The 15,587-nt window shown below is 38.2% G+C and overlaps 1 protein-coding gene across 1 annotated transcript in view; it reads right to left on the bottom strand.

Moving 5' to 3' along the window:
- Positions 1 to 15,587, bottom strand: part of ttyh3a (tweety family member 3a) — a 70,701-nt gene that overhangs the window by 30,717 nt on the left and 24,397 nt on the right. Inside the window, exons 3-6 of the mRNA XM_081380319.1 lie at positions 3,696 to 3,807; positions 3,324 to 3,544; positions 2,153 to 2,248; positions 141 to 213 (exon numbers count right to left, since the gene is read on the bottom strand). Of these exons, the coding sequence (XP_081236445.1) occupies positions 141 to 213; positions 2,153 to 2,248; positions 3,324 to 3,544; positions 3,696 to 3,807 (502 nt within the window). The remainder of the gene's footprint in view (positions 1 to 140; positions 214 to 2,152; positions 2,249 to 3,323; positions 3,545 to 3,695; positions 3,808 to 15,587) is intronic.

Genomic DNA, 15,587 nt, shown 5'->3' with positions numbered 1-15,587 from the left:
TCAGAGATAAGCTATTACTGGCTGATTTAGGTAATTCCACAGATATAATTCAATATTGTGCAGGAAAGATCATAAGAGGAAGCATCAGTATAATACTGCCCTGCCTCTGTGTGGAGTAGTGTTGCCATGGAGACACTCACCGAGGAGACAGTCAGTTCCAGACCCAGTGAGCCCCAGCTGATCACCAGCGCCAACACACCCAGAAAACACACCCTGAGAGAACAAAGATAATGATTATCTCAGCCATCATTATATACAGTTTATACATGTTATGAACATTTAAATGGTTGGAAACCCCTCAAAGGGTTATTTTTGCTAGGGAAACCCCTTCATCCCACAACAATTTCCATTACTTTCAAATATAATTAGAATTTAATGGAGGTAAAATTATGGAGGTATTATTATTACCATCATCCATATAGCTTGTTATGAGTATCATCTTGGTCTAAAACAACCAAAACATCTGCTCATCTTCACATCTAAAGGCCATATCTGAGCATTTATAACATACTGCAGAAAAGCAGACTGCACATAATAAAAAAAAAAATAATAATAATTTATAGTATTAAATAATATTAATAAAATGAAATAATAAATAGTATATATGCACACACTAATTATTATCATTTGATTTTTTTATATTATTTAATACTTAACTAAAATACTTCTCTAAAAACTAATATATCTTAAATATTTAGTTATATTAAGTTTATTTATCTTATGAATGTTTATATATTTTAAACAAAAAATCTGAACAAAAATGACAGTTTGCTGTATAAAACTCAAGTTCTTTTCTAGAAAAAAACATATCGAATGGATTTTTTTTGTGATTAATTAAACGTACATTAATGAACATTATGGCTCCATCTGTTCTTTTAAATTAAGGCCAAATCAAACAAAAGGATGGTATCTTGGTATCATGAATTGCCTTAAGTCAGGAGTGAACTATAGCAACCTCAAGCTGTCGTGATTTTAGCAAGTAGCAACTTTTATTACTGAGCAAATCAATATCCTGACATTTACCTTCTGACACGGCCTCAAGTCAAACAGGCTTTTTTGCTATATAATGTGAATGCAAAATGTTAAATGTCTGAACATATCAAATGGGCAAGACAAGCCAGAGGAAATCGGTAAGCCAGCTACAGGATGGAGACACCAGGCTTTAATGTGAGCTCTAGCCCGGGGAAACAATGCACTGCTCCCTTCTTTAAGAAACGGCAGGTTATCAGTGGCTAATGAGACGGCTATATCCGTGTTTTTTGGCCGGGCTAGTGGAATTGTTTTGCACAATCTACTAAATGACAAAACATGGTCATGATTGGTCCCACACCATGCACCTGAGGTACTCCGGTGTACCCACAAGGGTGACTCTCTAACGTACACAGACAATATCTCTGTTTCAAAACCTGGTTTGCTCCTGACACAAAGGCTGTTTCAAAAGGTAGATGAGCAACATGAGTTAACTATATATATATATATATTTTATTCTTTTAGTATAGCGTGCAACAGCCGGGTCCCAGATTAAAAAAATCCCATTAATTGCCTCCACAGAGAAATTAATTTTTAACGATTACTTATAAACCTTTAAAGACTGACCTACTGTGAGCTACACAGTTAATTGATGGTATTTGCTTTGTTTAAAGCCATCAGCCCACATCATTTCTACTTATTTTTTTAAATATTGTGTTCAAGAGAAGAAATCCTTGTGAGAAACTAAAGAAATCTGCACCTAAATCTGTCCCCGCCCACTCCCATGAAGCACTACGACAAACGATTCAGTCCCCCGGTTCCACAGACAAGGCTTAAGCTAGTCCCAGGCTAAAATGCATGTTTGAGCTGTTTTAACTGAAAGCAACTTGCAGTGACATATCTTAAAATACAGTAATCAACATTTGAAGTGGATCGAAACCTTTCATCAAAGTTATACATGAATTTTGAACAACACCCGTTCTCGTCTTAGGACAACATTGATGAATTTTTTTGATCCACTTCAAATGTTGACTACTGTATGTCAGTGCCAATAGCTACGTTTACATGGATACTTTTTGCTTCAATCATAATTAATTCATTCCAAATTCTAGAAGCACTGAAGCTCTATTTTCCCTGGTGTACCACACATGACTCAAAGACACATCTAGAGGAACCTTCTTACCCAATCAGAGTTCCTTTGGAGTTGCGTATGAGACCGAAGAGCACCAGAAGGCAAATAAGCACATCAAACAGCAGCAGACCCAGGTAGCCCAGCCACCTAATGAGGACAACACATTAACATAATACATTTCAACCGCAGCAAATTCCACAGCATTAATGTCAATAACACTAACAGATCAGTTGTCTATTGTACCCTACCAAACCTTTATTCTGCACGGATGCATTACATTTATCTTTTATAATGTTACAATAGATTTCTATTTCAAATAAATGTCTGTCTTCTGAACTTTCATCAAACAATCAAAAAAATGTGATCACGGCTTCCACAAAAATATTAAAATATTTACTGTTTTACTGTATTTTTTTATCAAATAAATGCAGCCTTGGTGACAGACCCCAAACTTTTGAACAGTAGTATATACTATATACCTAAAAAGTTTTATTGAAGCTTACTCGTGCAAACTTTCCATCACGATGATAGGGGTTTTTGCTAGATGGCATAAAGGTGGCAACATTTGTAAAAAAACATGTTTAGAAAATGAACATTTTGGGAATCCATACCAAACATGTTTAGTTTTATAGGCTTATCCTGTTTTGGAAGCCTGGAATGCAACTTCTTTGACTTTTTTAGGCAAACTAACAGACCCCCACGGCTATTTCTTTCACTGAGAAATGTAAATGGTTGACGGGAGGTGGAAAGAGACAGCGAGTGAACAGAATACTAATTTCTATTCTCTCAGAGAATGCACTGTTCACAACTTTTGTGACACAGAAATCCTTTGAGCGTTTTTTTTCTCCCAATTTATTTGGGAGGATGTTAAAAAGGTTTTTCACAAACAAAATGTGTCACAACACCAACATTTCAGTAACCAATATAAGGAAGATAAAAATTTATATTGCGATAACACCCCACAATAACACTTAAACTAGTAATAACATATTTCATCTTTTTTAATAAGTGTTTTTATTTTTATTGTTTTTATTTTAAACAAAAGCAAGCTATTTTCCTTTATTAAAAAGAACTAAATGTATAAATTCTTGCATCTGGATACTGAAATCTGTATTTTTTTCATTGTTTTAGTATCGACTTGGCACTGAAGTACCAGAAAGTTTGACATCCCTACAGATTTCTTTCACTGATCTCTTTCTGTGACAGATATGAATGTACGTACCTGTACCAGTCATATAGTTCAATCTGGGTTGCCAGATCCTCCAGGGAGATGCTGAGATTGTTCCAAAAAGGAATGTCAGCCATCTGATGGACCAGCTCACCCCGCTGAGCCTGGAGTTTCTGTATGATGGACAGGTAGTCTGTATGCTTTGCATACTGGTCCTTTAGTAGCTTAAGATTCTCATCCACAGTCTGGCTCTGAGCTGATGTACTTTCTGACACCTACAGAAACACACATTTGCTTTATAAGCTCTTTTCTCATGAGCTAAGGATCAGTGTAACAACGGTAAGTCAGTGAGAATGGCAAGCTCTGGTGTGTTTTGGAGGGATGGAGAACCATTTCAACATAACCCAGTGTGCATCAGTGCCTCACCAGTCTGTGTATTCCTGACACGGTGCGGTTGGCATGGCGGAGGGAGTAAGTAAGTCGATTCACGCCGTCACAGGTCTCTCCGTTCCCGTAGAAACCAACAGCAATGCCGGCGCTGTAAGGACACAAAAAATTAAGGCCTTAAGTAGAGCCGTGGTAACCCTGAGGAGTAGGTCAGTAATTTCTAAAACCCTGCACACAGCCGGAAGAAGATAACACAACTGAACAACACATGATATGAATGACCCATTAAATAATAGTTAAGGATCACAGATAATTCAGGATACTGATAATCAGCAGTCATTCCCGACCAGAGGCACTTAAAAGGATAGTCCACCCAAAAATGAAAAGTCTGTCATGATAGTAATAACAGTCATTCAGCTACTGGAAATACAACAAATGTGTTTATATAAACCACCGTTTGGGGCGTGTAAGATTTTTTTTTGTGAGAAATTAATACTTGTAAATGCATTATTTTTTAGTTTTTATGTATATGTTGTGATTATTTTAACTCCTTTTCTATGTAAAGCACTTTGAATTACCATTGTGTATGAAATGTGTTTCATAAATAAACTTGCCTAGCATATGCAAAATATTTCCATTTAAAATAAATGGTGTTCTTTTGAACTTTCTATTCATCAACGAATCCTGAAAAATCATGGTTTCCACAAACATATTAAGCAGCTCAACTGTTTTCAACATTGATAATTAAGTTTTCAATAGCTTTTAATCAGTGACAATTTTTCTACTGTATATGTGTTGCCTACGTGATGTTTCTATTTCAGATTATATCTTTTTCTCTTTTTGTGTTCTGTGTTAGGCTACATTGTAAAGCACTTTGGTCAACTTGTGTTGTTTTAACTGTGCATTATAAATAAAGTTGCTATTGCTATTATATATGGCAACCAAAAGGTTGCTGTTTTAAGCCTCATGAAAGCCTGTGAATAAGACAAACTCTTTGCTCTAGGGATGCACGATATATCGGCCACCATATCGGTATCAGCCGATATATGTTCATTTTTAACGTTATCATTATTGGCCCGATAAGAAAATTTGGTCAATATATATAAAAGCTGATACATAATGGATTATTTCCTTCAGCTGAGACACTTCAGATGTGCATTGTTTGCCATGATGTTATCGAAATGCTTGAAATATGATTGGAATCACTTTGAAAAGGCAAATGCAGTTAAGTACAACATGTGTAGAGCAAGTCTGTCATACAGGCTTCATAACATTATAATGAGAACATCATTTTAATAGTGTGCTTGGGACATGGTGAGACTTTTGTTTTTGTAATGCTCTCAAAAATGATATAAAAATTTGGATTTAGATGTTTTCGGCCAATTTAGCCTATCGGTCATAGGCTTTCAGATATAAAGAAATATCGTATCGGCCAAACTTTTCATATCGGTGCATCCCTACTTTGCTCCAAGGGGAGGTCCCTAAAATTAAGTATAATCTAAATGACTACTTGCTTGCTTATTCATTTGTAGAGTTAACAACTAACACAATGTTGTCTGTGGCTTTATACAGAGATCCACACAGAGAAACATAGTGGTCAGATGGATATCACTGAAACTCAACACACCACTGACACCACAGACTGTTGGGCTACTACAACAGCGCTGGGAAAAGAGAGATGAAAACGAATCGATTGCGCTAACAGCTTTGACCGACAGGGAATCAGGTTACAAACACTCGCTGCCCCACAAACCCACTGAGGCCGTTCACAGCAGCGGACCACCTGCACCATCTGAACCAAAGATACAGATCAAGACCATTAACACATCTGACTTGAACTTGTTGCCTCTCCACCAGGTGGCACAACAGTACAACCTGCCAGTGGGGCTTTTAATCCCACTCATTCCCATTCCCCACCCTCTCTCGCTCAAGCATCTCACCCAACTCCATTGTAAAGCATTCAATGGCAGCTACAATCAGCAGCCACCCCATTTACGGGGGGTTCTAAACAAAGAGCTAAACAAAGAGCTATTCACGACAGGACAGGCCCGCAGCTCTCAGCTAAAGTACATTTAAGACGCATTCCATGCGTTTGCCAGTCTTATTGTTTGTTTCGTGGACAGGCCAAAGACTAAGTATTAAGATTTCACAATAACGTGGATTTGAAGGTCCTATTGTCAGTGAGGCACTGTGCAGGAAGGAAGTCACTTGAGTTGAATCGAGTGACAGTCTCTTAAACTAGCTCAATATTTTCTAAACAATCAGTTGGTTGTGTTAAACTGATGCATGGTGTTTTGGTTTTATGCTCCAAGCGTTGTCGTGTTTAGCCGGGGCGTGTTGCGGCACGAATGTGCGGATCAGGAAGCAGATGTCACCTCGTCGTTCCCCCCCGAGGCCACGGTCATGTGATCCACATTAGAGAGGGCTCAGTGGAGTTCCGAGCATTCCTACTACACTGCAAATCTGGTTGATAATCTGCAATAGCAAAGTTAACTAGCAAATACACAGTCTAATCTCTCATACCAGGTCATGAATGACTAGACCGTGAAATGTGGGCAATTTATTTGCTCAAATTATAATGCTACTTGTGTGTTTACACAAAAACCAAAACTGTGCAATGACTTCACTAAGAAATTATTTGTTTGTAAGAAGCAGAGGTTCATATTTGCTTAGCCATTACTGCTGCTCAGAGTAAAATATCAAAGAATACAAAAAGTTAGTGTGGTGGTACAATGCTGGTTTCAGATTGCACACAGAGTGGCCCCAGAAAATGATCTGTACAATTTTGGACACTGTGTTTGAATCTCATAGCACTAGAAGAAGAAAAATAAAACCAAATGGCATCTGAAAATAAGTGCTTGAGCTTTTCTCAGAGGAAACATTTTTGCAATGACTTTTTAATTATGTATGAAGTCAGTTCTCCTCAAGAACAGGTGTCCAGTCAGAGTTCACCACATTGTATCTGCTGTTTTACAATCTAAAAAAAGAAGGAAAAAAAAAAGAAGAAAAATAAGTTAACTTATTTTTGTTAACTGTTTTGACTTAAGTGTACTGTTGGCATTTTTCTTTCAAAATAAATACCTCTTGGTTTTATATTTTGTTATATAAATGCAAAAAAAAAAAAAAAAAAAAAGGGCATACTTTAGCAACTATATAGCCTACCATGTTATTGTTTTATTATCATATACCATGGTACTTAAATGATAACGTAAGGTACTTCAAAGAATACTATGGTATTACCATTGTAGAAGTGTCAATAAAACTTGAAGAAAAAGCAGAAGAGGGAAGCAGTGTAGTTTATAGGATCAGATGCATTCAACCATACAAGATACATCTCCGATAATAGTTATGCTGAGAGATGGGAAATGATCGTGGGCTCTAAGGCAAGATGTGACCCGAGGACAGATCAATCAGTGGTCCCGCAGATGTGGCCTATGGTGGGCCGACATCAATGCTATCCTGTATTAATTAAAGTTCAGTCTGTTAGACGGTTTCTATTCTGAGCCTAAGCTCTCACGGGGCAATACAGACATACTGCAAACAAATAAATAACAAAAAATAAGCCACATGACTCATTGAAATCTATCCCAGGGCTCGCTGCTAAGCAGCAGACTTTATTTGAGTAACATATAGAATAAGTAATGACCTGTGAATGTTGATCGATGTGAACGGGGTTAAACACTCCTTAGAGAATAACACTCCATTGACTGGGCAGATCACACTGAGCGATCTCATTACTTATGCTCATTCTGGTGCACCCATCCCCCTGAAGCACAGCGTCCTGAATCAGTGGGGATTTGGCTAAGTGGAGTGTCACACGGTTAAGACGAGACAGGTTTGGTCACAATGTGCCTGAAGAGTGAGCGGCCTTTGGTGTTCTTCCCAAAACAAAAGGATTTCATGTGCTGATTCATTTAATGACTAATTTAAAAACAGTTTGAATCACTATTCAATAGGACAGGGCAAAAAAATGTATATGTCAATATTTTGGCAAATTTTGCCACTGACTCTATAAAGTTAGAGTGGGGTCACCGAGTGCTGAGGCACATGGTGCATGTGGTGACGACGCTCTGCTGATTCCATAGCTGAAGAGTTCCAAACTTCCACTGGCATTAATAACAACACAAAACTGACAGTGACATCACGTGAAGGCCAAGTATCGTAACCCATACTCGGAATATGTCCTCTGCATTTAACCCATCCAAGTTAGTAGTAGTAGTAGTAGTAGTAGTAGTAGTAGTAGTAGTAGTAGTAGTATTTGAGCTTATTGACATATCAGCATCACCGGCTATTACATGGCAGATACATTAAGCATTTAACAACATAATATCATAAGTACAACATAATGAAAACAAACTTTGACAAAAAACAAAAAACAAAAAAAAAAAAATCAAAATGAATGCAATTCTATAAAATGTTCTTTGTGCTTAAAAAAAAAATCTGGATCCATAAATTAGTCCTTAAAAGTTTGTCCTGATAAAAAGCGCCGTCTCATAACATTAAAGATTGGGCAGTCCAAAAGAATATGTTTTACAGACAAGTTGGTACTACAGTATTGACATTTTGGTGCTAGTATGGACTATCCGACACCTTGCTCATGTCTTGATTTAAAAGGGTAGACACATCTCTTCCCAACCACAGAATTTATTTCAAACCGGGCTAATTTGTTATTCTGACATTCTACCCATTCTGCTTGCCATTTCTCTTATGGGTTGATTAAGGGATTTATGTCCCCATCCAACACACATTTAGGAGCAGTGAGTAGTGAACATACTGCAAACCGTGGACAGTGGACACACACACCCCGAGCAGTGGGCAACCATTTGCTGTGGCGCCCGGGGAGCGATTGGGAGTTAGGTGCCTTGCTCAAGGGCATCTCAGTCATATCCTGTTTCACAACAGTCTGACTCTTCTAACCATTAGGCCACAACTACCGCTAAAACTGTGCGACAAGAGCTTCATGGAATGGGTTTCCATGGCCAAGCAGCTGCATGCAAGCCTCACATCAACCAAGTACAATACTTTTTAAAGTGTATATAAATTGATCTTTTTTGAAGGTCATTGAAGGACAAAGAAACATATGAAGAACAAAGAAACACATTACACAGAACAAGTGGCAGGTCTATTGATTGAAAACTCCAGCATCTAGAGCAGGTATTGAGTGGATTCTCACTAACTGAAACACGTCTGATTGGCCATTGCATTCATGCCGTAAACAGACATATCTGAGATTGGTTACAATGCTGCAAACACGCGTGAATTTTTTTTTACAGTTTTTACAGATCACACATGAGATTGACTTTGAACATTATAACTATTTTCCCTAATTTTATATTGTCAGCAAAGAGATCATGATAACATTGCTAATATTTAATGCATTCCCAAGCCCTACTGCCCAATATTAGCAGAGACAGAATATATGGACGTTATAACTGAAATATACCCAAATGAATCAGAATTTAATCAAAACTGGAATCAAGTGCTTGTGAATCAGAATGGAAAAAAGGAATTCTAATAATAATTTATATAATAATAATATAATATAATAATAATAATAATAAATAATTTGTATATTTTCCAGTGATGTAGAGCTGGACAGATCCATCATATTGAAGGCATAAAAATGTTGGATGGACACAGATTATATGTGTCAGTCTCAGGGTCTTCAGAATTCCCAAATGAGCTGCTGTGATGCTATCGAAGTCTTTGAAGTGGCTTCAATGTCAAGTCATGAGCTGCTTAGCATAAACGCTGTAAAGGTTTCAGAGTCTTGCTCTGGATTTCCATAATCTTTAGTTATGCAGCGCTAAAGCTAAAATGTGCCTGAAGCTACAGATATCAGAAGTCCATGCATGAAACTTAGGTGCTGTGCATCTGAAATGAGTTCTCCAGGCTGTTTCACACCAACTACATTCAAAACTGCTGGCAAAACCAGCAATGCAAGTTTGAGAGGTGTCGCGCTCCGACAAGTTTCACGAGAATCACAACTTGCTTTACGACACAACGTCACATACATCAACAAGATATGAAGCAGCCTCTATGGAAGACACTAGCACGCATTTCAGACGTGAATCATGGCAGAGTTGAGGAAGAAAACGAAGAAAGCGCGGTCGGAAGAGAGCAGAGACGGCTCTGCGTGAGTGGCATTTACGACATTTAAGTTAGGCTAAATATTAGTAATCCACAGCGACTCTAGGGGTCGCTGTTTGAGAAAAACGGAAACTGCATAGTGCCTTTAATCAAAGCAAATTCATGTGTCTTGACCTGCAAGCCTCCACTGTATCACTTCTGACTGAACAGTGTGCATTTGATGGGATTTCATCAGGACTAAATAATGCATGTGGTGCAACATAACTCAAAATAGACGTCAAAGAAACACTCCTATGTAGGAATAAATACCAACACAGACACTAAATGTTACTTACAACCAACAGGAAACATTTAGAGTAGGTGTTGACCTACATTACTGATTGGACGGTAGATGAATCTACAGTAACATGCCTTAAATTCTGCTGTTTACGATCGCTCCTCTGCGTCCTCATGAATCATTGATGCAGGACAGAGGGTTGCATGTCTTAACCACATTTTGTAAATACGCATTCTTGTACTTTCTGGTTTCTATTGAGCGCTCAATGCATCCACTGAGATTTCTTGTAAAGATCTCAAAATATGTGCCTTCATCAGCAATTCTCAGGAGATTTCACCATACTTCAGAGAAAGACCAAAAAAAAAAAACCTTAATTTATTACAAGGGCTTCTTACAAAACAACCTGTTCCTGTATAGGCTGTCTAGATCCACAGGGTGTACAGCAAAATTGTCCACTGGACGGACGCCATGAGCTCATTTCCTCCTCATGCATAAGTGATGAGTAGTCCATGCAGAATCTGCACTTTTACACATTTATGCGCTGATTGGGGAGGAATATCTGCATAGTTTTGCAGAATAATCTCAAATATGGTAAGAGGGGAGAGGGCATTTGTATGACTAACATACAAAAGAATTACATGGAGAAAGCTGCAGAGCTTTCAGTGGAATTCTGATGATGCCGTTATCATGCAGGCGTGTTTATGTGGAATACCATTTCTGTTGTCACTGTTACATCCTTCCCTGTCTAGGGTAGAGGAGAAGGAACAGTTTTAAAATGAAAGCTAAGAAAACTAAATAGATTAAACTAATTAATGTTACAGAGCCCCTGTCTCCTGTCCCAGTACTTTTGAATAAGCACCACAATATTCCAAATCGACAAAGTTAAGGAACACAGCAACCTACCTGTTTTAGTCAAATAAATAACCTAAAATAAAGACGCAGTTCTAAACATAACTCCCTCTCTAACTATAAACAAGAGAAAAAGACAACTAAATAAAATGGAGCCCACCTCCCTACAGCTTCCTTAAATTTCAATAATCAATAAAGAAACAAACAAACTCAGGGATAAAATGAATATCCAATTAACAATCAGTGAAACAAATCTCCCTTGTGATAGTCTCACACAAAACTAAAATACCTTACACAAACACAAGGAAAATGTAACAAATGTTTGGAACAGGAGTAAGGGACCCAACAGAAATCCAGCCTCACGTCTCCGCATCATTCCAAACCTGGTCGGCTTTTGTATGGGAGCACAAGGCCACGAGAGCGAATCAGAAGAGGGAGACAGTCATAAGCTCTGATTAACATCAATTATCGCTTCTCATTCTAGGAGAGCAGAAACAAGTAGACAAACAGGAATACACAACACATTTACAAGATTACATTCTAAGACAACTATGTCATCCAGTTATGCTGCAGAATTTGGAATGTTAGCCTTATGCATGAACATCGGGAACGTCGCCAGTGCATTTCACATCCCAAAGGTGAGAACAGAATACAGTAGGAAATTATTTAAAAAAGAGATTTCTGAAGCTCTTGGCATTAAAAGAACTTGCCATTAGCCTTTCAAAAGATCAAGCTTGTTCACATTAGCAGAACAGACTCTGCCCACACAGTCTTTTAAGTGGGGCAATGGAAAAGAATCCGGATTAGTAATACTATTCACTTTGCAATAGCCTGTGCAAAAGTGAAAGGTTGAATCTGGTTTTGGGACTAATAAGCAAGATGAGCCCCAGGGACTTACGCTAGGTGTTGCGAAATAATTTTGGAGTAAATACTCAACTATAGCAGGATTAATGGGCAGGCTCTTACCAACATCAATATCATGAACAAGAACATTAGTCTGACTCGGACCATCAGAAAATAAACTATGTTGTTGTTCAGGAAGATAAGACAGGTAGAGTCTAAATCAGACAGCATGACAAGAGTTCTGCAAGCGTCTGCACGAAAGCTTAGCATCACACACAGTCAATCCATCGTCTTCAGGAATGTAAACGGTGGGAAGAACAGTAAAACTTTACTCGAGTAGCTTTAAAAGTAAAGTTTCTTCCGATACTTTAAGTGTACCAAGTGAGAATGAAGCCAGCCTAAAGCATTAATGACTGCAGGCACATATTATGAGAAATCCAAAGTCATGTCCCTCGCAGGTGTGATGATTATTAATGGTGTTTGTGTTGTAAATGAGCTCATCTTCCTCCCCGTGGGGGGAAAAGTCAGCAGGGAGTCTGTGAAGACGACAGAGAGAGGATTCTCCGTATTTCTAGTTCCACAGGACCAGATGTGCATGGATAGACTTTCACAGAAGGGAAGATAAGCACAGCAGTAAGCATATGCGTGTGTGTGTGTGTGCGTGCGTGTGTGTGAGTGTGTGAGTGTGTGAGAGAGAGAGAGAGAGAGAGAGAGAGAGAGAGAGAGAGAGAGAGAGAGAGAGAGAGAGAGAGAGAGAGAGAGAGAGAGAGAGAGAGAGAGAGAGAGAGAGAGAGAGAGAGAGAGAGAGAGAGAGAGAGAGAGAGAGAGAGAGAGAGAGAGAGAGAGAGAGAGAGAGAGAGAGAGAGAGAGAGAGAGGTTTCCGTAACTGATATAGCAAGAGAACGGATTGAGTGCGAGACTGACAGAGCAAGACACTCTTGGTGAGTAGGTAAAGAAAGTGAGAGGATGTGTGAGACTAGCTCTTCACGGATGAAATTAGGCCCACATGAAATACGTACTTTCCTCTCTTAAAGAAAAAAAAAATAAAATAAAAAAAATAAAATAAAAAAACTATCCAAACCTGAAAACAAACAGACCAAAACCTGTTGTTATGTTATATGTTGTTATGTTGTGTGTTATATGTTGTGAGTTAAATTGTGTTATGTTAAATGTTGTGAGTTATGTTATACGTTATGTGTTAGTTGTGTGTTACGTTGTGTTATATGTTGTGTTGTGTTGTGTGTTATGTTATGCTATGCTACGTTGTTATGTTTTGTATATTTTTTTAAATGTGCACTGATAAATCAATCAAAATAATACCAGGATATGTAATTGTGTATTAAGTTAGTATTAGGGCACATTTTGCTACCATGGTGGCTTTGAAGAATATATGAAGAGACAACAACACTCCTTTGTCTTTTTGACTTGTCTTTGAGCTCTTTATAACTTCCGAGCTGGGGGGAAAAATGGACCATGTATTAAAGACAGGATTTACTGCTTGGTGTTTAAGTCATAGTGACCATAAAGTTCTCACCTGTCATCTAGCCTGACAGCTAAGAACATGAACTGAAGGAGAGAGACCCATAAAACCACACAGTAGGCCCTCTGTCATGCCGACACAATCACAGGCGGACTCCCTGTAGAGCTTGCGCACGTTAACATGGACAAAACATGAGGAGCGGTCATGAGATACGGGGGGGGGGGGGGGTGGGGGGGGGGTAGTGGTGGTGGTGGAAAAGGCTGGTGGTCTTTTTTTTTTGTGAGTACACAAGTTAGGTGCTGCCGGGAAAGACACTGCCATAGCAACAGGCCGGATAATAGTCAAGCCTCAACTTTCCCACCAAAATCTTTTTATTCTCATTGTCCGTCCATTTCGCTTTCGAACATCATCATAACAAAGGCCAGCATTACTAATGCAATCTGTTTACGAATCCTTCTAGTTGTTTGCATTCGCTCAAAGAAACGTCTTGACATCTTGAATTTTAATGGATTATAACGCACTTGAAATAAAACAGCAGCACTACGGTTGATTCAGATGACATTGAAGGAAAACTAGAGTGAAACACTCTTTGTGATGGCATGTACTGTATAAGAGCAACAGCCCTAGAGAGAATGTTGCATTTGAAGTAATGGCTTTCTCATGCACAAACCCACGTTATTCTGCAGCTCAGCACTTTGTCATCTCTGACACACTACACTAGGAATAGCCAATGAAACAGTCAATGTTTCACCTCAGCAAATTTTACCAACCAATCAATAGACATCCCGTGATTAATCCAAGCAATCCAACACTAGTGTGTGTGGAGGGACCCAGAGGGGATTCAAGACTCCAGAAAAACGGCATCTTAAAATAAAATGTAATCTAAAATTCTATATATTTTGTCTACACTTAAAAAATAAAACCTTGATTGTTTTAAATGTTTGTCACAACGTTAAAAATGTACAGAATGAAAAATGGAAATTCATTTTGAGATTTACTAACGATTACATTTAACAGTATTATTAAATTATTAGTATCCTAGAAAAAAAAAATTGACTGAAATATTTTGTGTAGCATAAATTTCAATGCACCCCCACTGTTTATTGTTAGTAAATCAGGCATATGCCTGATGAAGGTCATGAGACCGAAACGTTGCCAATAAAAAAATTAATACTTTTTTGCAAGTACGGATCTTTGAGTTCTTTGTTTTTTATTCTACTGTAAATATATAAAACATTATCATTTTGTGATTGAATGCAGCACAATTGCGAACATAAATGGACAATTTTAAAGGTGATTTTCTCAATGTTTCGATTTTTTTGGCACCCTCAGATTCCAGATTTTCAAATTATTGTATCTCGGACAAATATTATCCTATCCTAATGAACCATACATCAATTGAATGCTTATTTATTCAGCTTTCATGTGATGTAGGCCTATACATAGGGCTGAACGATTAATCGCACTTTACATGTAATCGCACTGAAATCGAGATGGTTTATCGCGATTTTAAAATCGCAAAGGCTGCGATTATTTTTTATGCGCAGCTTGTCATTGATGTACGGCTCTGTAAACGCTGCTCCATCTGAAAGCACTGTTAGTTTGAGTCACTTATAACGTGCATTTGAAAAAACAACACGCGTCAAACATCTTTCCAAAACATGAGAAGCATCTATGAACCTCGTCCAACAACAGACAACATTTAATAACATGCATTTACTCCAAACTCACTTCATAACGACAGTTGAGCATCCTTCTGTGAGATGATGTGCCTTCTTACACAGAATAAGGCAGTCGTGTATTTATAAGTCATGTATAATCAAAGCGTTTCAATCTTCTGTTTATATAGGGATTTCCTGGAATGATGCGCATTATTGTACTTCTGCGGCGGGGCATATTTATCGTGTTTGCATGGGAGCGCCCTCTGGCGTACAAATGGGGCAGTATTTACTACCAATCAGCCGCGCTCCACTGACAAGCTGCGCATAAAATAATCGCAGCCTTTGCCAAATCGCGTGCGGTTTTATTGCGATTAATCGTTCAGCCCTAATCTCAATATCATAAAATTGCTCCATGTGACTGGTTTTGTGGTCCAGGGTCACATATTCAGAATTTTCAGGTCTTTTTCAAACTCTGGGTTTGAACTTCCTCTGCCATGGCAGAGAAATGGTCTGAAGAGAATCTTGCTAAGCACACAGGTTCAAGTTCAGCTACCTGAATAACAAATTGAATGGCTCATGGACATACACTTCATTTCCTACTAAAACTTTGATGTATTAACCTGACCATCTTTGGCAAATCCAGAGATTAGATCTTCTTCAAAAGCACTAACCATATTCAGCTTTTACCTGCTTCTTAACACAGATTCTTTACCAGACGTACTGAACAACAA

Source organism: Scardinius erythrophthalmus, assembly GCF_964197995.2.
Source record: "Scardinius erythrophthalmus genome assembly, chromosome: 1".
Classification (NCBI taxonomy): Eukaryota; Metazoa; Chordata; class Actinopteri; order Cypriniformes; family Leuciscidae; genus Scardinius; species Scardinius erythrophthalmus.
The sequence above is the reverse complement of the archived record's forward strand: the minus strand, read 5'-3'. Positions and strand labels throughout refer to the sequence as shown.